This window comes from Monodelphis domestica, chromosome 3 (genome assembly GCF_027887165.1).
Source record: "Monodelphis domestica isolate mMonDom1 chromosome 3, mMonDom1.pri, whole genome shotgun sequence".
NCBI lineage: Eukaryota > Metazoa > Chordata > Mammalia > Didelphimorphia > Didelphidae > Monodelphis > Monodelphis domestica.
This window is the reverse complement of record NC_077229.1, coordinates 454,641,337-454,664,618: the sequence shown is the minus strand read 5'-3', so window position 1 is coordinate 454,664,618 and position 23,282 is coordinate 454,641,337. Positions and strand designations below refer to the sequence as shown.

Here is a 23,282-nt window from a genome sequence, read left to right as displayed (position 1 = left end):
GAAATAAATCTAGAGTTTGAAAGTAGATTGCAGGATATCCTCAATGACATGCCAGAAGGAATGAAAAGACATAAAAGGGTAAAGGAGACACAAATTAAAAAAAGGAAGAGGACCATGGATGTATTAAGAACAAATAATAGCAGATGGATAATTCAAATGTTATCAGGATTGTCCATGAAATATAAAAAAAAACACGAAAGAGACTTCCAAAGCATTGGGCAGATTTTTTAGGGGGAAGGTGTAAGAGTGGAGTGGTATTTACAATCTGATATTTACTTTCAACATGCAGCAAGAATAAACAGAAAATTTTCTTAAAGCACTTTGGGGCAATAACTTCCCTTACACCAACTGGAATTCTTGTGAATGGGAGAATAGAATGGGAGTATACTTTTAACTTAGTTCAATTTCTATATGATATTTCTATCAAGTTCATGTTTAAAGTTGGTACTTCTTCCAAATGAGTCCTTGTGATGGACTGGATTATTGAAGGTCATTCCCAAATATTATTTATTTAGTTCCTCAAGAGATTGATGCTTCTCTAGCTACAAATACAGCCTATATTCTAATTTCCAGATTCTAATAGTTTACTCTCCCAGCCTTTGAAACTCCAAAGCTTGGAGATTCTAATCTCTGCCCTTAAAATTGAAAAGAATGAACAAAAAGGCTCAAGAAACCCAATTTCATAGATACAAATGGTTTCAGAAGGAGAAAATCCCTTGGACCTTCTTTCTTCTTAAGGCATAATTTCTCACTTGATGCTGTCACACTATCAGAGTACAGGCTAAAAACAATGATATAAAATTGGCAGGGATAGATTATTCATGACTAATTTCTGAAATATCAGGGTCTTTAATCACACGTGATTCATATATGAATTATATATGATTCATGCCTTGAATCGAAGGCATGAATGACTTATAATTTACACCAGGAGAGGGAGCACTCAAATGGATGGGAACACAGATCTATTAAGAAATTAATGTGTTTTGTTCACTTTATAAATGCAAACATCTTACATACATTATTAATCCAAATCATCTTGTTTCCTTCCATTCTGAACCCTCATGGCTCTTTCTCTTTCGTTACTCTAAAGCCTTTTTGAACTCTTCCAAAAAATCATATCCAAAACTTATGTAGACTAAGTATTTACCTCTATGACTTACTCTTTTCTCATGATCTTACACAGGGTATGGGTTCTTTTACATAAAGATTTAATATGAGGTGAGAGTTTATATAGTTTGAATATTTACATGGTTGCTGAATTGCTTGTCTTTATAAATCTATTCATACCATTGTATCTAATTGCTTTAATTTCAGTGCTCCCACTGGATATCATCTGTAACTTTTGAACAAATTATACAGTGACTGTCATATATTGTACTACATCCAAATAAACATTTCTATGATGTGGCTTCTGATAATGCTGAAAACAAAAGGAAAATCTCCTATAAGAAGAAATGGGCCAACAATCAAAACCATCTATCTTTCTTACCTAAAAAAATTTTCCCTTTTGCCCAGGAAGGCCACCTTCTTCTCCTGACTCTCTTTCTGACTCTTTAGACTTCAAAATCATGTTTTCATGTGAGTACATTTATCATCTTCCTCTTAAAGTCCCCTTTTTATATTTTCTTCCCTTAACTTAAAAGTTCTTTAAAGACAAAGACTAATTATTTTTATTTGTACTTGTTTCCCAAGAATTTAGCTTAGTGTGCAGCAAATAGTAAACATTTAATAGCCGTGTGTTACTTTGCCTTACTTTGTTGTATTATTAAAAAAAAGTTTTTATCTCTTTCCTGACATATGCAAATGTAACAGTTATTGACACCAATCATGGCCTCAAGTCATGTCTATCTGTCCTAATTTAGGTAAAGACAAGCCACCTTATCCGCTTTTTTCAGCAGAGGCAGAGCTGGAATTTTCCAAAGGAAATTTTACTAGGAAATAAAGGTTTTCAAAAATAGTGACAGAGATTTTCCAATTAACATCTTGCCATAGGAAGGCTGAACTGACACAGAATTTTAATATTTGGGAAAATAAAAATCAATTCCTAGTCTTTACTCAACTTCATTTCAGTTGATGTCAAGGTACTTGCAATTTTGCCCTGTGCTAACTTTCTGTTGCCCACTGTCCACAAGATCTGATAGCAATCTTAGTCCTTCCTATGCAAAACTTATTTCATAATTTTCTCCTTAGAAATGTCATCCCATGTACACAAATATTTATTTCAACCCTTTTTTGTAGTAGCAAAGAATTGGAAACTAAATGGTTGTCCATCAAAGTGTGAATGACTGAATAAATGGTTGTATCTAGTAGTAATGGAATGCTATTATGCAATAAGAAATGACAAATAGTAATAATTTCAGAAAAATCTGGAAAGATTTAAAAATTGATGCAAAGTGAAGCAAGCAGAACCAGAAGAACATTGTCCATAGTAACAGCAATATTTCTTGATTAACAACTGTGATCAACTTAGTTATTCTCAGGAATGCAGTGATGTAAGACAATCCCAGAGACTTATAATGAAAAGTACCATCTGCCCTCTGAAAAACTGATGAAGTCTGCATGTAGACTGAAAAACACATTTCATTTTCTTTCTTCTTTGTTTTCATTTCAGATCTCTTCCACAAAATGGCATACGAAAAATGTTTCATATGATTTCTAATGTAAAACTCTACATCAGATTGCTGCCCCTCTCAGGGAAGGAAGAGGCAGACAGGGAAGGTCAGAAGAAGGGAAATAATTTGGAATTCAAAATCTAAAAATAAAAATGTTTTTACATGTAATGGGGGAAAATAAAATATTATTTAAAAAAAGAATTATCAAACCAGATACTTCTCTTTGGCCTTGGTTTCAACTTTTCTTCTCTTCTCACCTTTTTCTCTTTCTCAATTTTCTCTCCTTTGGAAATCTAATTTGTTTCCATTATCATTTCTATGCAGGTGACTTTTGAAACTTGAATCTCTTCCAAAATGTTCCAGATACCAGCTGTCATGCATTACCCAGAACCATAAAATGGGAGGTATTTCTGACTTGTATTTCTCTTTTGTTACATATTAGAATATATTCCAAATCCTATTCATTTTACTTCCTAATTACTTTCATCATTTTCCTTCCTCCCTCCTCTCCATCAACTCCCTCAGCAAACACCATAGTTTTGATGATTCTCTTCCCTTCAGTTGTCTTCCTCTGTGCCTTTTGCATTGTCTTCTGTATCTGAAATGTACTTCTCCATTCTTACTATCCACCATTTGAAGTTCTTCCTTTCCTTCTAGTTAGGTGCCACTGACTCCACATAGCTTCCAGTTGCCCTCTATCCCTAAAGAGAATGCCATATATCCTTTACACACTTTTCACAGTATTTTCCCAAAGGAAATTAGTAACTAGCAATTATTATATTCATGGCAGATATTATAGCACTCACTTTCAAATGCTTTTGGAGAGGCTGAGGGAGAACTATGACAAGGCTTTATAGAGCTTTCTATAATTAATCATTCATGCTAATGTCTAACAATGCTTGTTATTATAGTGCTAAAATACTTCCAGTGTTATAACTACTTTACATTTTTTGTTGAGTGAGAGGAAGCCCAGTCTCTTTATCTTATTTAGGTCTATTATTTTGCCTAACCTCCATTTCACTTATTTCACTGATCCTTTTATTATCCTTGTTTCTGAACTTGTTTCCCCACTTTTATAATCCCAATTTTCGACCAAGTGTCTTACACATAAATAATTGATTGATAGATATTGAATGAATCCATGAATTATTTTTATTATACTTATATAGTGCAGTATCTGTTCTCTACAGCTATTTAAGTTTTGGATAGGAAAAATATTAAAAGAACAAGTCAACAAATAAACAACAACAAAACTTATTTGTCCCCTAAAATTTTTGTTCCTGGACTTTCAGGCATTGTAGACTGAACTTTAGTCCTAATGGAGGTCTTTATGGGTCTAGACTTTACTTTACCCAGTAACCCTACCTTGTTCAGTTTACCTTCCTGCTCAGTATGCTCCCCAAAGATTAGCTTCTTTATTCACCATTTATAAACCTGAACTGTTGGACAGGTGGTTGTGGTTATTAGATTCCAGTACATACCTGTGCCTATTCTCTTGCCTGGTCAAGCAGCTCTGATGGCAATATTATTATCTTTAGAATCTATTATATTGATGCCTGGCCTCTCGATGACCATCCAAAGACAAATTTCTTTTCCTGCTAGACTAACTAACTGTACATCTGAGGGATGCCTTCATCTGTTAGCCTATAGAACAAAGGGTCAATGAGTAATTAAATATTCAAATCAAATCTTTCCTGTTTTAGTTTATCAGTTTCACCGATTTCCTCAAATTATTTCTGGTGATTTAACTTTCTCCATCAAAGAAGTAGTTTTTTAAATATTTTCACAAGTTTCCCATATAAGTAGTATAACGGAAGGATACTAGATCTAGAAATAAAGTGTCAGGGTTTAAATCATTTTTTGGTAGCTCCATTATCTATGTGACTTGAAAACAGGTAAAAGTAGTTCAGTGGATTGAGAGCCAAGTCTAGGGATAGGAGGTCCTGGGTTCAAATATGACCTCAGTCACTTCATAGCTGTGTAGCCCTAGACAAGTCACGTTACCCCCATTGCCTCAGCCCCTTATTACTTTTATGCCTTGGAAAGAATACACAATATTGAAGGTAAGGGTTAAAATTTTCTCTTTGTGACCTTTGACATTTCATTTAGTTTTCTAAGTCCTCAGTTTCCCCAGTTGCAAAATGAAGATGTTGGCCTAGATGGCCTCTGGAATCCCTTCCAATTCTGTCTCTCTTCCTACTCTTCTAAGTGAGATATAACCCAAAATAGTCAATTCTTACCTGAAGCAATAAGAAGACCATCTCTTTAGGTACCATGCCTTTGTTTAGAATGTTACAGCATTTAATAGGTGATAAACTCATCACAGAAAAATAAATGTATATTTAGAAACATAGGAATCAATTATTAAAATAATTAACACATTTTCTTGTGATCATATCATTTACAAATAAATCTATTTGTACATTTAGGTAACAACTTCTATACTATAACTTTGCTCTCATCTTATCTCTATAGCATCAAGTCTAAAAACGTCTTTCCTCCTGCAGAGCTGCTCTTAGAGAAGAGATCCTCAATTTCTGAAATGAAAATTCCGGGTTCCTACTTCAAGGTGTATTTTCTCTCACATATGCAGTTTTCTCAGAAGGTTATTGTTAGGTCTCACAGGGTCTAGAGATTTTATTTATCTTCCATTTGCCCTGGTAACTGCAACTTACAAGAATCTCTAGCTCACAGTCATGAGTTACTTGAATTTCTCACTCCTTTGTTACCAGTGCCAAAGCTTCGAGAATAACTAAACTAATCTTTTTTTTTTAAACTAATCTTTATGTAAATAGAAACATACCCCACAGTGCTTTGCATCTGCTAAGAGGCAAAAACTCCATTTAAAAAGAAAAAAAAAACTGTCTACGCCTAACACCCAGCTATGCAGCAGCTGTAGACTAACCTCTTTTGTCTTCCGGCAAAGAATTTAAATGCTATAATCCATTTTCACAAAGTGAGAATATGGTGCTTATTTTAAGAGACATTTTCAGAGTAAGATAATTGTTAGCAGTGTATGCTATTAAAGAGAACTTCGATCCAATATTTGGATCATACTTCAAGATCTGATCATGTTGGATTTTTCCCTAAAAATGACTGTACATTTGGAGCACAGTTGGTCATTGCTGGTGCATTTGGATACTGGATATATGCTGAATGAATTCTTATTCGAACTCTATGGGAAATGCTGGAAGCCCTGCTTGACAAGATTGATTTTAGAACTCATACAGAGCAAAGGGTACAGGATCTCAACCATCACCATAGGAACTGTGAATATCTTCAGCCCATTCAAGACTCCATGCTCCAGAAATCATTAGGACTTTATATTCATCCAAGCTGTCAGAGATATATAGAACATCACTAAGAGAACTGTTTTCAGGGAGAAAATTAAACAGGATTTGGGGAAATATATTGTCATTAATGCAAAGATTCACAAATTAGAATGAGTTTACTCTCTTGATTGAATTTTCATATTTAAAACTACCTGAACCTAATTGAAATTATATAATGCCAAATCAAAGAATCTACTTTACAGTGGAAAAAAAGAAGGGTGTAAAAATTAAAATTGAAAATGACTCATAGTGGGGGAGTGGGAAGTGTGAGAGAAGTAGTTCTAAGCAAAGAACTGAGCCAACCATTACATTTTAGAGAATTAATACACTTTATAGAATTATAAATTTTAAAGAGGGGATCTGAATTATTGGTATAAATATCATCCTATTGGTTATTAGTTTTGACTATGTTTGGTCAGTTTCTACCACAATGGAGCAAACATTCTTATAGTATAATATTAGAAAGTATTTGGTTTTAAGTGTGTGCAACTGATCTGGCTCCTTGGATGAGTAATAATTTCCTTTTCCTGAAAGCAGGATGAGTGCTTTCTCTAAGCACCAAATCCATGAAAATTATGCTCATTGAAAGATGGCTATCCCCCTTTATATTTTATTTTTCTACTCCCTGGGATCATAAGTGGTACCCTCTTTGTCCAATGAAATGATATTCTGTCCTTTCCTCCTCTTCAATCTCTTCTTTTGCCTCCTCAGCCTTTGTTTAGAGGTTATTTTCTTTTCATTTCAAGACTTTAGCTTGATTATTGATAGCTAATATTTGTATAAAACTTACTATGTGCTCGGCACCTATACCAAGCATTTTTCAATTATTATATTCTCTTATCTTCATTCTGAGAGGTAGATGCTCTTTTACATCACATAGAGCTCACTGTTTCTTTTTCTCTTCTCCCTTTTATGTGACTTCTATAATTAAGTTCTACAAAAAATTGATTCACAAGAGTTATGAGTTTTAATCCATGCTTTTTTGGGTCTGTATCTCTAGTATCTCTTCCAATTAACTTCTATTTTCACTCTCCTATTCTTGTGTACTTTAAAAAAGAAATTCTTAATGGTCACTGTTATTCTTTTATTGTATTCTTGGTTGTCCTTTTAGTTTAACATTCTTGAATTTCTGTTGTCTGGGAAGTCTGTTGCCTCTTTGCTGGGAAGCAAAGGAGTTTGTTGAGATCTGATTTTCTTTAAAGAAATTCCTCAAATGTCCATTTAAAAAATTGAATGTCCATCTTTATTCATGAATAGTTAAGGTCAGGTTTGCAGAATATATTACATTGGCTTTCATTATGAACTCTTTTGCTCTTTGGAACATATTTCATTCTTTTCTATGGATTCTCATAGGTACAGAATAGTTTTAAGTAATTCAGTGATCTTTCATATTTTATGACGTCTTTTTCCTGGTCACTTGCAGATTTGTTATTTGTTGGTATCATTCAATTTAACCACTATATGTTATGGAATCTGCCCAAATAATTTTTCCCCACAGGTAATCAATGACTTTTTTCAATTGGCTGTTTGTTTTGGGGTTCATAAATTCTGGATGGTTTATTTGTATAATTTCTTATATTATGTTTTAGGTTATTTGACTTAGTGTGTTCTTCTGGAAGACATATAAATCTTAAGTTTTCTATATGAATTATTTTTTCAAGATCAAAATATTGAGCAGGTATAAAGATCAGGCATTCCTTAAAAGTTATTGCTTTTTGCTTCTCTTCTTCCAGATTATTCTTGACTTCTATGTATTTGGATTGCCAATCAGTCTCTCTGTCTCTGTCTCCCTGTCTCTCTCCGTCTGTCTCTCTCTTCACCCCACTTTGGTGATGTTCACCAATATGGTTTCCAATTTTTCTGTTCTGCAAATAATTTGTGCTGTGTAGTCTAAAAATCCTGTTTTCACAACTTTTTAATTATTCAGGAACTTCCTGTGTTTATAAGCACTCTTGGGAATTGATAGGGTATCCTGCCACCTAAGGTACTATAATGGTTCATTTTCCTTTTTCTTGTAATATTTATTCATAAGTGTCTGTACTGACTTAGCTGAGTCATCTGTAAAGGGAGGATAAACAATATTATGTTAATAGTCTACTGAGAGGATAAAATTAAGTACTCTTTGAAAAGCACTTTATAAAGTTTAAAGAGCTACATAAATGCTAGCTATTAAAAACCATATTATGTTATATTATTGTTATCTTCCCTGCTGGTTTATTTGCTTAATTGTTTCTAAATCCATTTTTCTTCCACCTGAGACCTTTTGAAAGTATAGTTTTTTCTCCTTTTATACTTGTTTTTGCTTCTTTTCTTTTTCTATGTGGTTTCCCCTTGTTGTTGGACATCAATGACATCTCAGCTTCTTAGCACCTGCCCCAATTGACTTATGGGCACAACAGAACTGGCCCCAGCTATAGATGCCATAGATACATTCAGACTTAGTGGTGTACCACATACACTGGAATACTGTTTCTGTTCCTTTTGGTATTTATATATCCATCCAATTTGATATTCAATCTGAGCAAGCTGCTGCCTTTCAGTTTTCAGTTGTACTTGGAGGAGATGGAAGAGGGACATAGTGACAGAGTTTAGGGTTTTTTTGGGGTCAGCTTCTGTATCCCTAAGATTCTGGTAGAGGAAGTGAGCTGAATGAATGTTTGAAGGAATAGAGATTGGGTTTCTCTGTTGTCAGTTCCTCAGATTTTTACTTTATTAGGATATTTGGAATCTTAGAGAAGGAAGTCAGCTGAAATTGCTTTATTTCTTGAATATCATATTTTACATGTTTGAAAGGTCATGAGAATCAGATGATATATTTTATCCATCTTGTTGTTTATGTAACCTGGAACGAACATTTTTAAACACTTAATTTTTGTCTTAGAATTGGTACTAAGTCTCAATTCCAAGGCAGAAGAGTGCTAATTTTTTAGACCACTGAGGATAAGTGACTTGCCCAGGGTCACATAGCTACAAAGTGTCTGAGGTCAGTTTTGAACCCAGGATAACATTTGCTGTTAATGTCCAAATCAGAGTGGCATTTTTACACTTGTAAGTATATATGAGTGAATCTCATGGCATATACTTAAATTCCAAAACAGTAAAAAGTTGCACTCATTTAAATATATCATATTTTATGAGGCATGAGATACCATTTTAATGTTTTTGACTCATCTCAAGTTAATATGCTAGTATGATTATATCATGTTACTTGAGATATAAACACAATTTTATTTTGGAGGAAAGGAGGAGCCTGAGTTTTTGTGGAGGATAGAGTATGGTGTCAAATAGAGTGATTAAGAGTCAGACACAAGATTGAATAGCCCTAAAAAATTCACTATATAACTGAACTCCCTAAGCAACATAACAAACAAGATAAGATTAAAAATAGTGATATAGACTGTTTAAGCACTAGAAGACATTTAATTTTGTATAAATCCAAATAGTTGATTTCAAAGTATGATGCCTTTCTTGAATTTGTTTTAATACTAGAAAACTTGACATAATCATTGATTCAGAATTAATTAATAATTCCTCTCCTAATTAGATGTGACCTAGAAAGTGGTTAACTTTCCAATTGTTCATCTTCAGCAGTTGAAGAATGTCATTATGCCATTTTTAATGAGATTAAAAAAAAGATATAGAAGCCCAAGTGATTATTTCATTGTGTCGCTCAGCAGGGTACAATAGTACCATGTAGTCACTTGTCTTCAATAAAAACAAAAATAAAGCAGTCATCAAAAGTTAATTGCATTCTTCAAAAAGATTATCTCTACTGTTTCTTCTAACATATTTTCCTCTTTTAAAAATACAAAATGATACCATATTAATGCAACATAATAACTATTTATAAATAAGATATAATTTTCCTCAAATCATATGAACTAATTATTTCAATATATCATAAAAGAAAAACTGAGGACTGGCAAATAAATTAATTTAAAAAAAAACTTACTTGTAGAAAAATGCAAGTATGTGTTAAAATTTGTCTATTTTCTTTTTACCTCTATCATTTTCTTTTGGTTCTTTTTTAGTTCCTTTCTTCCTTTTCAACTGAAGACTAGAATTTTCCTGTTTGACACCTCAGAGTCAACTTTGATTCCTGAAACTTTATCACAAACAACTAATTAAAAACCTTTTTAATTGCTTCCATCCATCTTAGATACATTTCTTGATTAAAACATTGAAGAAATACAGTTTTGCATAAAAAATCATGAACATATTAAGTAGTTATGTTGTATAAAGGAAAACAGTAATCTTAAATAACATAAGGTGCACTCATGAAAATATAGATATTATAGAGAAGGAATGATTTGAGGACATGAAATCTGAATGGGGTATAAATCGATTGAGGTCAACACTCTAAAATCACTTAATGTTAAATACGAGAGAACCAGTGTGATACAATGGAAATCAGGCCCATTTTAGATTAGGGAATACTTATGTTCAGGTTTTGCCTTCAACTCATACTGTCTGTTAGGCTATGATAAAGTCACCTAGCCCCTCAAGTCACAGAGAACTATCAAATGCTGCACATTACAAAGCAGTTGATATATAGGAGGGGAGGAAGTTTTCAAACAAGAAGTACTTTACATCATGGAATCACATATCAAGCCCAACTTAAGCCAAATGCATCCCTATTCTAGAAAAGAAACCTGAAATATAATACCTACTCAGTTTTTAAATTTATAATATATGAATGAGGGAGGTTTAGAGTCTATGAGTGATTTGATTACAATTTTATTATCTGATGTAGCCATTAGCCCCTGTATTATATATTGACATTTTCTTTCCTATTAACATAAAACCCAATTAAATATTTGCTGCCGAAGAAGTTAAGTTCCTGGGTCTTCCTGGCAAATACTGGCATCAGAAAAATATTGTTTCTTCAGAAAGGATCCTTTCCTGTCCAAAGTGATCCGCCTCAAGGAAATATTGATTAAAGCTTCCTAAACATGCACAAACACACAACTCACAATAATTTTCTCTGAAGAATGTACTTAGCTGAAATCATGGAGACAGTATAATACCAAAATGATGATCAATTAATTAGCTCATACGTGTCAGATAGACAATGTCTAAACTCATGGAAATGAGAAGGCAAAGAAGAACAAGAAGAAAGAAAATAATTCCTGTTTACAAGAAGCTTTTTTTAGAGGGACAGCCATTATATATATATATATATATATATATATATATATAAATCTTAAAAATCAATGTGTATATAATCCTAAAAACAATGAGGTACTGGAGTTGTTTCAGTAGGGGAGTCACATGGTTATATCTGAGATAAAATAAAATTACTTTGGCAGATGGAATGATGTGGTAAGAACCTTGAGGCAGAGTCATATTATGAGACTACTCTAATTACCTAGTTAAGAAATGATGCAAGGAGAGAGACAGAGGCAAGATAGTGGCTAATAGTAGCAAAAACTGGAACCACTCCAAGAATCCTCACAAAGCAACTTTAAAATGCTGCCTTAAAATGACTGAAGTCACAGAACCAAAAAGGAGACAAAGTAATGGTGCTATCCTGTAGAAAACAACCTGAAATATAGGCAGAGAGTTCATTTTCATGGGATGAGAGATAACCAGAAGGAAAACTATACCCAGATGAGTGTTGATCAACCATTCCCCACTTACTATGCCAAGTTCTGAGCCTGAATATAAACAAACTTTGAGATCTTGATACCCTACCTAAGCCAACAGCAGAACACTATGCCCCCAGCCCTTGAAATCCCAAAGGCTGGGAAAATGAGCAAACAGGAAAAGAAACACATAGCCAAAGAACATTTTTATGGGGACAAAAAGCAAGACATAGATTCAGTAGGATAGTTACAAAGCAACCACATGTAAAACTTCAAAGAAAAATGGGAATGGATCTCAGGAACTGGAAGAGCTCAAAAAGGAATTAAAAAATCAAATAAGAGAGGTGGAAGAAAAATGTGAAAAATGAAAGTAATGCAAAAAAGAAAATAACAGCTTACAAAGCAAAATTTGTCAACTGGATAAAGAGGCAGAAAAATCCAATGAAGAAAAGAGTTTTATAGAATTGGCCTACTGGAAAAAAGAAGTAAAAATATAAAGAAGAAAGGAATTCTCTGCAAAGTAGAATGGACCAAATGGAAAAGAGGATCAAAAAGCCATGGAAGAAATTGAGTTTTGAAAAATTAGAATTGAACAAGTGGAAGCTCATGACTTCATGAGACATCACAAAACAATAAAACAAAATCAAAAGACTGAAAAAAATAAAAGAAAACATTAAATATCTGATAAAAAAACAACTGAACTGGAAAATAGATCCCTGAGAGACTAAGAATTATTGGACTACCTGAAAGTCCTGATAAAAAAATAAGAAAGCCAAGACATCATATTGTAAGAAATTATCAAAGAATCTGTCATGATATTTTTAGACAAAAGGATAAAATAGAAATTGAGATAATCTAGAGATCTCCTATTGTAATAAATTTCTAAATGACAAGTTGTAGGAATGTTATAGCCAAGTTCATGAACTCTCAAGCCAGGAAGAAAAGACTGTCAACAGCCAGAAAATAACAATTCAAATATCATGGACCCTCACTGTGGATTACATAGGATCTGTCAGCTTCTACACTGAAGGATAAGAAGGCTTGGAATATGATATTGTGGAAGGCAATGGAATGGGTTTTACCACTATGAATTTCCTATCTATCAAAACTGTCTATATTTGTTCCAGGGAAAATATGGTCATTTAATAAAATAGAAGATTTACAAGCATTTCTGAAGAAAAGGCCAGAATTAAACTGAAAATTCAAAGTTCAAATACAACCCAAAGAAACAATTGCTGATTTCATTGAATAGAGTGAAAATGAGGAGATAACATATCAAATATATATGAGGTAGAGCCAAAGTAGTTATTGGGGAAAATTTATATCTCCAAATGCTTATATCAATAAAATAAAATAAAAAAACAGATAAATGAATTGGGCATGCAAATTAAAAAAAAAACTAAAGAAAGAACAAATTTTAAATCCTTAATTTAAGACTAAATTGGAAATCCCAAAAGTCAAAAGAAATTAATAAATTTGAAAGTAAAAGAAATATTGAACTAATAAATAGTACTTGGAGTTGTTTTAAAAAAACCCCCAAATACAATAGATAGAGCTTTGATTAATTTGATTTGAAAAAAAGAAAGAAGAAATTTAAATTATCAGATTAAAAAATAAAAAGAGTGATGTAACCTCCACATAGAGGAAATTAAAGCATTCATTAGAAGCTACTTTGCCCAATTATATAACAATAAATTTTACAATCTAGGTGAAATGGATGAATATTTACTGAAATATAAATTGCCTAGATTAGCAAAAGAGAAAATAGAATTGAACAAGCCATCAATGATCTCCCTAATAAAAAAGTCTCCAGTTATTAGATGGATTCGCAAGTGAGTTCTATTAAACATTTAAAGAACAATTAATCCCAATACTATGTAAACTATTTGGCCAAATAAAGAAGGAGTCCTACTCTTCTTAGGACCCAAATATGGTGCTGATACCCAAGCCAAGAATACCAACAACAGAGAAAGAAAATAACAAACTAATTTATTTAATGAATATTGTTGCAAAAATCTTAAGTGAGATACTAGTAAAGAGGCTATAGCAAGTTATCATGAGGGTTATTCAGTATATCCAGGTGGGATTTATACCAGGAAGGCAAGGCTAGTTTAATGATAGGAAAACTATAAGCATAATTAACCATATCAATAGTCAAACTGATAGAAATCACATAACACTCAATAGATGCAAAGACAGTCTTCAACAAAATACAAAACCCATTCCTATTAAAACCATTAGAAAGTATGGGAATAAAATGGCCTTTATGTTAAAATAATAAGTAGTATCGAACTAAAACCATCAGTAAGTATCATCTGCAATGGAGATAAATTAGAAAACCTCAATAATATCAGGAGGAAAACAAAGATACCCATTATTATGACTATTATTTAATACTATACTAGAAATTATAGCTTTAGATATGAGAAGAAAATGAAATTAAGGGAGTTAAAATAGGCAAAGAGGAAACTGAATTATTACTCTTTTTGGATGATATAATGGTAGACCGAGAGAATCTGAACAAATCAAGTAAAAACTAGTTGAAATAATAACTTTAGCAAAGTTGCAAGATACAAATTAACCCACATAAATTATCAGTACTTCTATATATTTCCAACAAAGTCTAGCATCAACAGTTAGAAAGAGAAATTTTATTTAATATCACTCTAAATGATATAAAATATTGGGAATCTTTTTGCCCCAATAGACATAGGAATTATATAAACATGATTATAAAACCCTTTTTACATAAAGTCTAAACAATTAGAAAAAAAGCATCAATTTCTCATGGGTAGGCCAAGATAATATAATAAAAAAGATAGTTCTACCTAAATTGATTTAATTATTCAATAACATATCCAATGAAACTACAAAAAATATATTTTATAAAACTAGAGAGAATAACAACAAAATTCATCAGGAAGTATAAAAGGTAAAGAATGCCAAAAGGTCAAGGGAGCAAATGCAAAAAAAAAATGTGAAGATGGTAGTCTGTTGATACCAAATGTTAAAATGTACTATAAAGCAGTAATCATCAAAACAATCCAGTACTGGCTAAGGAATAGAAGGGAGGATCAATGGAATCAAGTTGGTTAAACTACCTCAGCATTCTAGTGTTTGTTTGAAAACCCAAAGAACCCAGCTTTTGGATTAAGAAATCACAATTTGAGAAAAAACTGCTGGAAAAATTAGAAGACAGTATGAAATATAGATTTAGATCACTATTTCATATCTTATACCAAGAAAAGATCAAAATGGGTAAATGATTTAGACATAAAAAGTGATATTATAGGTAAATTAGAGGAACAAAGAGTAGTTTGCCTCCTAAATCTTTGGGGAAGTGAAGCATTGTGACCAAACAAGAGAGAGAGAACATGACAAAATGTAAAATGGATGATTTTGATCATCTTGAATCAAAAAGGCTTTTTTTACAAACAAAATCAATGCCACCAAGATTAGAAAGGCAATAACAAATTGGGAAAAAAATTGTAATACGTTTCTCTGATAAAGGTCTCGTTTCTCATATTTATAAAGAACCACATCAAATTTTACAATACAAGTCATTCACCAATTGAAAAATGGTCAAAGGATATGAACAAGCAGTTTGCAAATGAAGAAATCGTAGCTATTAATAATCAGGAAAAAATGTTCAATATCCCTTGGATCAGAGAAATGTAATTTTAAATAAATCTGAGATACCATCGCATACCTATCACACTATTCAATATCATGGTAAAGGAAAATAATAAATGTTGGAAGGGATGTGGCAAAATGGGGACCCTCATACATTGCTGGTGAAGCAATGAATTGATCCAACCATTCTGGAGGGCAATTTGGAATGATACCCAAAGGGCTATAAAACAATGTGTACCCTTTGATCCAGTAAAACCACTATTATGTCGGTATTCCAAAGAGATTTTTTAAAAAGTGAAAGGACCTATTTATACAAAAATATTTATAGCTGTTCTTATTGTGATAGCAAAGAATTAGAAATTAAAGGGATGTCCATCAATTGGGGAATGACTGAACAAATTCTGGTTTATGATGATGATGCAATACTATTGTGCTATAAAGAATGATGAACAAGATGCTTTCAGAAAGAGCTGAAAAGACTTTCATCAACTAAAACAAAGTGATCTATGAAGGAAAAGGAAATCATTGTGCAAAGTAACAGCAATATTGTGGAATGATCAATTGTGAGAGACAGTGATTATCAGCAGTACAATGATCCAGAACAACTTTGAGGGGCTTAGGACAAATAATGTTATCCCCCTTCAGAGAAAGAACTGTTGGAGTCAGAATGCAGATGAAAGTATAAAAATTTTTAATTGTTTATTCATGTTTATGTTTTTGGGTTTTGGTTTTTATAAGATTACTGACACAAAGGAATAATATGGAAATATGTTTTGAATGACAATACATGTATAATCCAGATTCAATTGGCTGCCAGGACAGGGATGGGAAAAGGAAGGGAAGGAGGGAGACGTTTTATTACATCACTTAGGAAAACTTGTGTGGAAGTTTATTATTGCATGGAATTAGTAAAAAATTAAAAAAAGAGAAATTATGCAAACCTTATCTAAGGTGATAGCTAAGTGAATATAAAGATGTCATTTAAAAGTAGAAATAAGAAGATTTGGTAACTGATTGGAGTTAGCTAGAGCATTTTGAAATACTGTGCTCCAGAATTCTACCCTGTAACCTCAATTATCCTTTGGAAGGGTTACATATTACCCACTGACTAATAGAATTTCTTTCTTGGAGGAATTGTGTGAAAAAAATGAGCTCTTTACTTAATTAAGTTGCTTAATCAGATATAGTTAGATCAATTCTGCCAAGGAGCAAAGTATGTGAAAAATGATCTCTTGGCAATAAAGGATGTTTTTGAAAGAAATGACCAATTCAAGCCATGCACATAATGATTAAATAGCTCAAACAAGGTCATATTTATCTGTGAGAGACTTCTTTTTTTAAAAATAGTACAATAAAATTTATTTATCTTATGAGAGTTTGGGATTCTCAGATATTTGATAGCACAGCGATTCTATAAATAAAGAAAAAATCAGTAGATGCTGACATTCATTCTGTTTTTAGTTGTGAAACACCAGCCTGGACCAGATAATGGGAGAGAACATGCAAAGAACTCTGAATTTGGAACAATTTGATTTGAACTGAAATTGTAGTTCTACACCTTAGTTTCAATGTGATGAGAGGCAAGTCACTTCACTGTGTGGACCTCAATTTCCTCATCTGTAAAGAGGTGGAGGTTTGGGTTAGTTGATCTAAGAGATTCCTCAACATATGATCCTAAGACATTAGCATCCTCTAATCTTTAGTGGCAGTAACCCTAAGATCTATAACATTGGGGTTTTCTTAAAAAGACAATGCAGGTATGCATGAGAATGATAGAATTGCAGAATTGGGAGGGATCGTATTTAAGCTACATTCAAATCCCATACAGAACATATAATGCAAGTATTTATTTGCCCCATCTGTAGAGAAGCTCTAGTGAAGGGGAACTCATTTTTAAGAAAGTCAGCTTCCTATCTTTCCATTATGTACACAAGGAACTCATGTGACTCAGTGAATGTCTTTTGCAGCAATTCAAATATTTTATGACCATAGCATTCTTCTGATATTATCTCAGAAGTTCTGTCAAATAAAAAAATGAAATTGATTTAGCATGATTAATTAGTTATAAGAAGAAAAATAGGAACCACGGGGACAAATAACCATGTCATTCATAATAGAAGAGCCAGATAGGCATGACAGGACATGCTTTTGGAAGAGTTGGGAAAAGTACTTTTCAAAACGGTCAAAGAATTTACACATAAGAATCCATAGCCTAAAATTCTACAGGATTAGTCATTCGAAGAGAGAGAGAGATTTTTAATAAAATCACAAATGTGTACAGAGAGAGATAATTCTAATAAGGAAAATAAATGGAGAGCGAATCCAAGGCATCATTGTGAATGCAGAGGAGGTAGGGCAGTGAAACAGAAAGAATACTAGATTTCAAATCAGAAGATTTGCATCCCAATTTGACACTTTTCCACCTGTATTATTTAGGATAGAACATTTAATTTCCCTGGACTTTGTATTTTTCACTTAAAGATAACTTTCCATTTATAAAATTGACTCTCCCATCTATAAAATTATAATCCAATCAAACTTATTTTAATGCATGCTTTGTTTGCCAATGAGACCTTTACTTTTAGGAATTACGTGTTTCATACTCTGAATTTTGCATTGGCATGAAAGTCAAAACCAGGATCATGGGCAATCTATGATTTTGAGTGTAGTCCAAGTAAGCTCAGTAAAAAAAATCTCTGTTATTGGCTCAATAGTGAAATGGACCCTTCTGTTGTGACTGCCATTGGTGCTACTTTCGCACCGCAGTCATGGCCATCCTCTATCCCATGGCCGTGGGCCTTAATAAGGGCCACAAAGTTACCAAGAACGTGTCAAAGCCACGACACTGCCGCCGCCTTGGGCGCTTGACCAAGTACACCAAGTTTGTGAGAGATATGATCCGTGAGGTATGTGGATTTGCTCCTTATGAGAGACGTGCCATGGAATTGTTAAAGGTCTCCAAGGATAAGCGAGCTCTTAAATTCATCAAAAAAAGGGTAGGAACTCACATCCGGGCCAAGAGGAAGAGAGAGGAGCTCAGCAATGTCCTAGCTGCCATGAGGAAGGCTGCTGCCAAGAAGGACTAAACTGGACCCTGCTTCCCTTCCCCATCTACCCAATAAAGATTTGACAAATAGATTTATCTGGGCCTGATCTATTCTGAGAGTGAACAAACTTTGCCAGGCATTGTTAAAATAGCTTTGGGGAGGCAAGAAACGTAGAAGTAGCACTGCCCTTAGCACAGAGTGGGTGGTAAGGCATAGAGATGTAGCCTTGGCCCCCAAGTCAGGTTCAAATTCTGTTTTTGACAGGGTTTGGATTGAATTAAGCTTTAGTGAATAGGTAAAAAGGAAAGACAAGATTAGAAGCACAAAACCATGGGGGAGGGGGTTTAAGGTCAATCTCTTGTTGGACAAAAGCTTCAAGATAGGGTCCAAAATGAGCATTTATTAAGCTATACATTGTATTGCAGGCTAAGTACATTGGTAAATACGACAGATAACAAAGGAGTTCATGCTACCAGAAAAAAAAAAGTTAAGGCTATAATTATATAATAGGGCCATGCACTCCATTAATTTAGGTTGCCCCCCAGGAATTTTTGATGAGCCCTAGCATCTTTAGTCTGGAAAACTGGTACTGTATTAAGAAAAAGGTTGTTACAATGATTCTTGGGGACCAATATAGACATGAGACACATTCTTGATTTCACCAATCAGGGTAACTGAATCCAGTGCCCTTTGCTCTAGGAGACATCTGGGCTTCAAACCCACAGCTAATTAGTTGCTCTTTCCACCATATGCATAGTCTAATATATAGACACCAGTCCCTGATCAAGACAATGTCAAGGCGCATCAGTTCAGATAACTCAAGTAGCAGTCTCTCATTCTGAAAGATTTTTCTAACTATTCAAATCGTTTAGAATTTGTATTGATTTCTTCAACTTCTGTAGAGAGAAAATAAAAAGATTTTCCTCTTGTGAAATCATTATTTCATGTTTTCATGGCCAACCACGGAAAGATTGATGGGCAGTGGGGTGGCATAGTGGATTGAAAATGAAAACAGATGTTCAGACACCAGTGGAAAAGTGTGTTTTTTTTAAACTCATAATTAAATACATTTTCAAGCATAAAAAAAAATAGTGAAATGGACTCATCCTGTAAATAGCATTTCCATACACTTAAGTATATTTTATTTAGTAATACTCACCAGGATATATGTTCCTTAGATGTCAGATGCTAGTAAGAACGAAATATAGATAAAATAGTGTCAGAGATTGATAAATCTGAGTCTATCTTAGATAAAGATCTGAGAGTTCTCCTCAGAGGTCGAATTCTCATGGTGTATCAGAGAATGGGTCCAAGTGCTCTTGCCTCTGTCTTCTTTTAATTTTCCATAACAAGATTGCTGGCCTTCCATGAACTCTGGATGATTCCTGGAACCATTATCTTGCCCCAACAATTACCTATCAGCTGCACTATCTACATTCTTGTTACACTTTCCCAGGGACCTTTTTCTGGGACAATTGTTTGTAATTCCTGTGGTTTTTATCTTTAAAAGACCTACCAGTTTGCTAAACTCGAACCCATTGCCATCAACATTGGGTCCATTCTGACCCCACACTGTGACTGTGATTCTTATCTTTTCCCTAGCCCTTATTGTCAGGTGTAAAAACCATAAAGTTTTATGAATGCAAATTATTATTAGAAAAGATCTGATACCCCTAGGTTGATAGGCAATTACTCAGACATTTTTAAGGAGTTAAATTGCTTGATAGGTTTGAGAAAAGTTAATTATATTTATTATTTCTGTATTAAACAGTTAATGACTTTTAATTAATTCATAATTGAAAAAATATTTTACCTAATCAACTTTCCTCCTTCATTCCAGTTTGTAGTATTAAATTAATAGTTAAATAAGAGTGTACTTTATTTCATACCTGGATGTTGAAGTTTATCTATGTCTTAGTTAGATGCTCAACATGGTCTTCATGGTGTGGCAAATGCAGGAAAAATGCCTTGAGCAGAACCTGAGTCTCTACATTGTCTTCATAGACCTGACAAAGGTGTTTGACACAGTGAACAGGGATGCATTGTGGGTAATCCTCAGCAAGCTCGGTTGCCCAGCAAAATTTGTCAAACTGATCCAGCTCTTTCATGTCGACATGACAGGGGAAGTCCTATCTGGTGGAGAGACTTCCGATGGCTTCGACATCTCCAATGGCGTGAAACAAGGCTGTGTCCTCGCTGCGGTACTATTCAACCTCTTTTTCACCCAAGTATTATGACAAGCTGTGATGGATCTAGACCTGGGCGTCTACATCAAATACCCACTGGATGGCTCACTATTCGACCTTCGCCGCCTGACTGCAAAAACAAAGACAACAGAGAGACTCATCCTGGAAGCTCTCTTTGCAGATGACTGTGCTCTGATGGCCCACCAAGAAAATCATCTCCAAACCATTGTGGACAGGTTCTCCACCACAGCAAAACTGTTTGGCCTGACTATCAGCCTCAGCAAAACAGAGGTGCTGTTCCAACCTGCACCAGGGAGGCCAATGAACCAGCCGTGCATTACAATCGACGGCACGCAGCTTTCTAACGTCAACACCTTCAAGTACCTGGGCAGCACCATCACCAACGACGGGTCCCTAGACCACGAGATTAATGCCAGGATCCAAAAGGCCAGCCAGGCACTCGTCGGCTGCACTCCAAAGTCCTCCAACACAGCAGTGTAAGCACTGTGACGAAGCTCAAAGTGTACAACGCAGTGATCCTCAGCTCGCTCCTGTACGGTTGCGAGACATGGACACTGTACCGGAAGCACATGAAACAGCTGGAGCAATTCCACCAACGCTCCCTCCGGTCAATCATGAGGATCCGATGGCAGGACTGAATCACCAACCAGGACGTCCTCGACAGCCAACTCCACCAGCATCGAAGTCCTGGTCCTCAAAACCCAGCTACGATGGTCTGGACACGCCATCCGCATGGACCCACAGCGAATACCAAGACAGGTATTCTATGGTGAACTGTCAGCTGGACTCAGGAAACAAGGCCGACCAAAGAGAAGATTCAAGGATCAGCTAAAGTCCAACTTGAAGTGGGCTGGCATGACACCAAAGCCACTAGAACTCGCTGCCTCTGACAGAAGCAGCTGGCGAGCCCACATTAACCATGCCGCCACCACCTTTGAAGATCAGCGACGTCGACGTCTTGCCGCTGCGCATGAACATGGACACCAGGCCACAACCGCACCTCCCGTAACAACTGGCGTCCCATGCCCCATGTGCCACAAACTGTGTGCCTCAGCCTTTGGACTCCAAAGCCACATGAGGGTACATCAATAGATGATAATGCACAAAGACAATCGTCATTCTCGGTCACCGAGAGACTACCACTACTACTAGTTAGATGCTCATATACTACATGTCTTTGGAAGATATAGGAAGAGAATATGTCATTGTGCCCGCACTCAAGGAATTTACAATTTAGTTGAAACTTTAATTCATTTCTATTGAAAATATCATAGGTCCCTAATGTGTAAAATCCAAGTTGATGAGCCTTTATCTTCCCCCAGGAACACATTGATTTTGGAAATAACCACACATAGTACATTTATCCATGGACATGATTCTTTGAGACACTTGGGTTGGTACTAACACACCAAATCACAGGGGATAAATTGGCTGAATTCTCAGCAATTAGATGAAATAGTTATTGATGGTACTGGACCACACAGACAGAAACCTTCAATCTTTGACAGGGTTTAATCAGTTAAATCCTCATCTTCCATACCCCATGATGCTTCTCCATAGGCAGGATTCCCTCCAAAGAAACACAGACTGAAAACAATGAGAATTTGGCTATAAACTTTAGATGGGATGTTCATGACCTAATCATGAAATGGTGAGATAATGTGTTCAAATGCATCAAATTTTAAGACACTATAAAAATATTTGATCAAATCCTTTTTTGACACTAATGATTCTTAAGTGATCTATTGAAAAACCTCTGAAGTCATGTTTAAATTTTGTTGCATGAGGCAGAAGATTTTTTAATGATATGATAATATTACTCTGTGTTTGATCTGTAATAAAGTTTCCTTCAAAAGCCTGCATCAAACAGAACTGGTCCAAAAGTGACATAGACTGGAAACCCCAGGTAAGCCTATCTCTACAGTTCAACCTCCCTAGAGACTGAAGAATTGTCCCAATATTTAAAGGAAGATAGGAATACTAATTGTATATTTAGATTGAGGAAAGTAGGAGAAAATAAAAAGGCTTAATGTAAAAAATGTTTGATACCATTCTTATTATACTTTCAATACCTTCTTGTTGATAATAGAGGCTTTATGGTGAGCTAGTCTTTATCACTCTTTAGAATATCCTATAGATCCTTTTTCTTCACTTTCTTTTCTTCCTTTTTACAGCTACCTAAATAATCCACCTATATTTTGGTGTGGTCATGTCTCTTCCCTACTTACAAGTTTTCACTAGCTCTATTACCTTGATATAATGGTATGTATCTACTCTTAATCCACTTTAGGGTCTCTTATCATTACCTAATGATAGTGGGATCTTTCTTCTTCTTCCATACTTAAGCATCACAGGATCATAGGTTGAGAACTAGAAGGTATCTTCTACACCATCTTTTCCCACCTTTTCATTTTATAAATGAGAAAACTAAAGTTCAGATTAATTAGTTGTTCTTTATTTTGGGGAGGTTCCTTGACCAGTCATCGTTCATTTCCCTTTGGAATATGTTTCTGACTCTCTGGTTTGTCATTCTGCCCCCTAGACCAGTCACTTCTCTTCTCTCTTACCCTCATTTTACTTTTTGGCTCTCTTTCTACATATTTTCTTCCTCCATTTGGATGGTAGCTCCTGGAGGTCAAGGACTAATTTTCTTTTAAGTTGTACTGTTATCTTCAGCACGTAGCAGAATACTAGGCATATAGAAAGTGCTTAATAAATTCTTATCACCTTGTTAACTTTTCATGACCATCCATCTAGGAAATGGAGTTTGATCCTAGAAAACAGGTCTTCTAGACTCCAGCTACAGCACTTTAAAATTGTTTAAGACCATGAAATGTTTCCCCATTGAACAGTAAATTTGAGG

The 23,282-nt window shown here is 34.5% G+C and overlaps 1 protein-coding gene across 1 annotated transcript; it reads left to right on the top strand.

Moving 5' to 3' along the window:
- Positions 1-17,880: 17,880 nt before the first annotated feature.
- LOC100012489 (60S ribosomal protein L36-like) lies at positions 17,881-18,303 on the top strand. The gene has a single exon (XM_016432781.2). The coding sequence runs from the start codon at positions 17,934-17,936 to the stop codon at positions 18,249-18,251; it is 318 nt and encodes a 105-aa protein (XP_016288267.2). The 5' UTR covers positions 17,881-17,933; the 3' UTR covers positions 18,252-18,303.
- Positions 18,304-23,282: the final 4,979 nt, after the last annotated feature.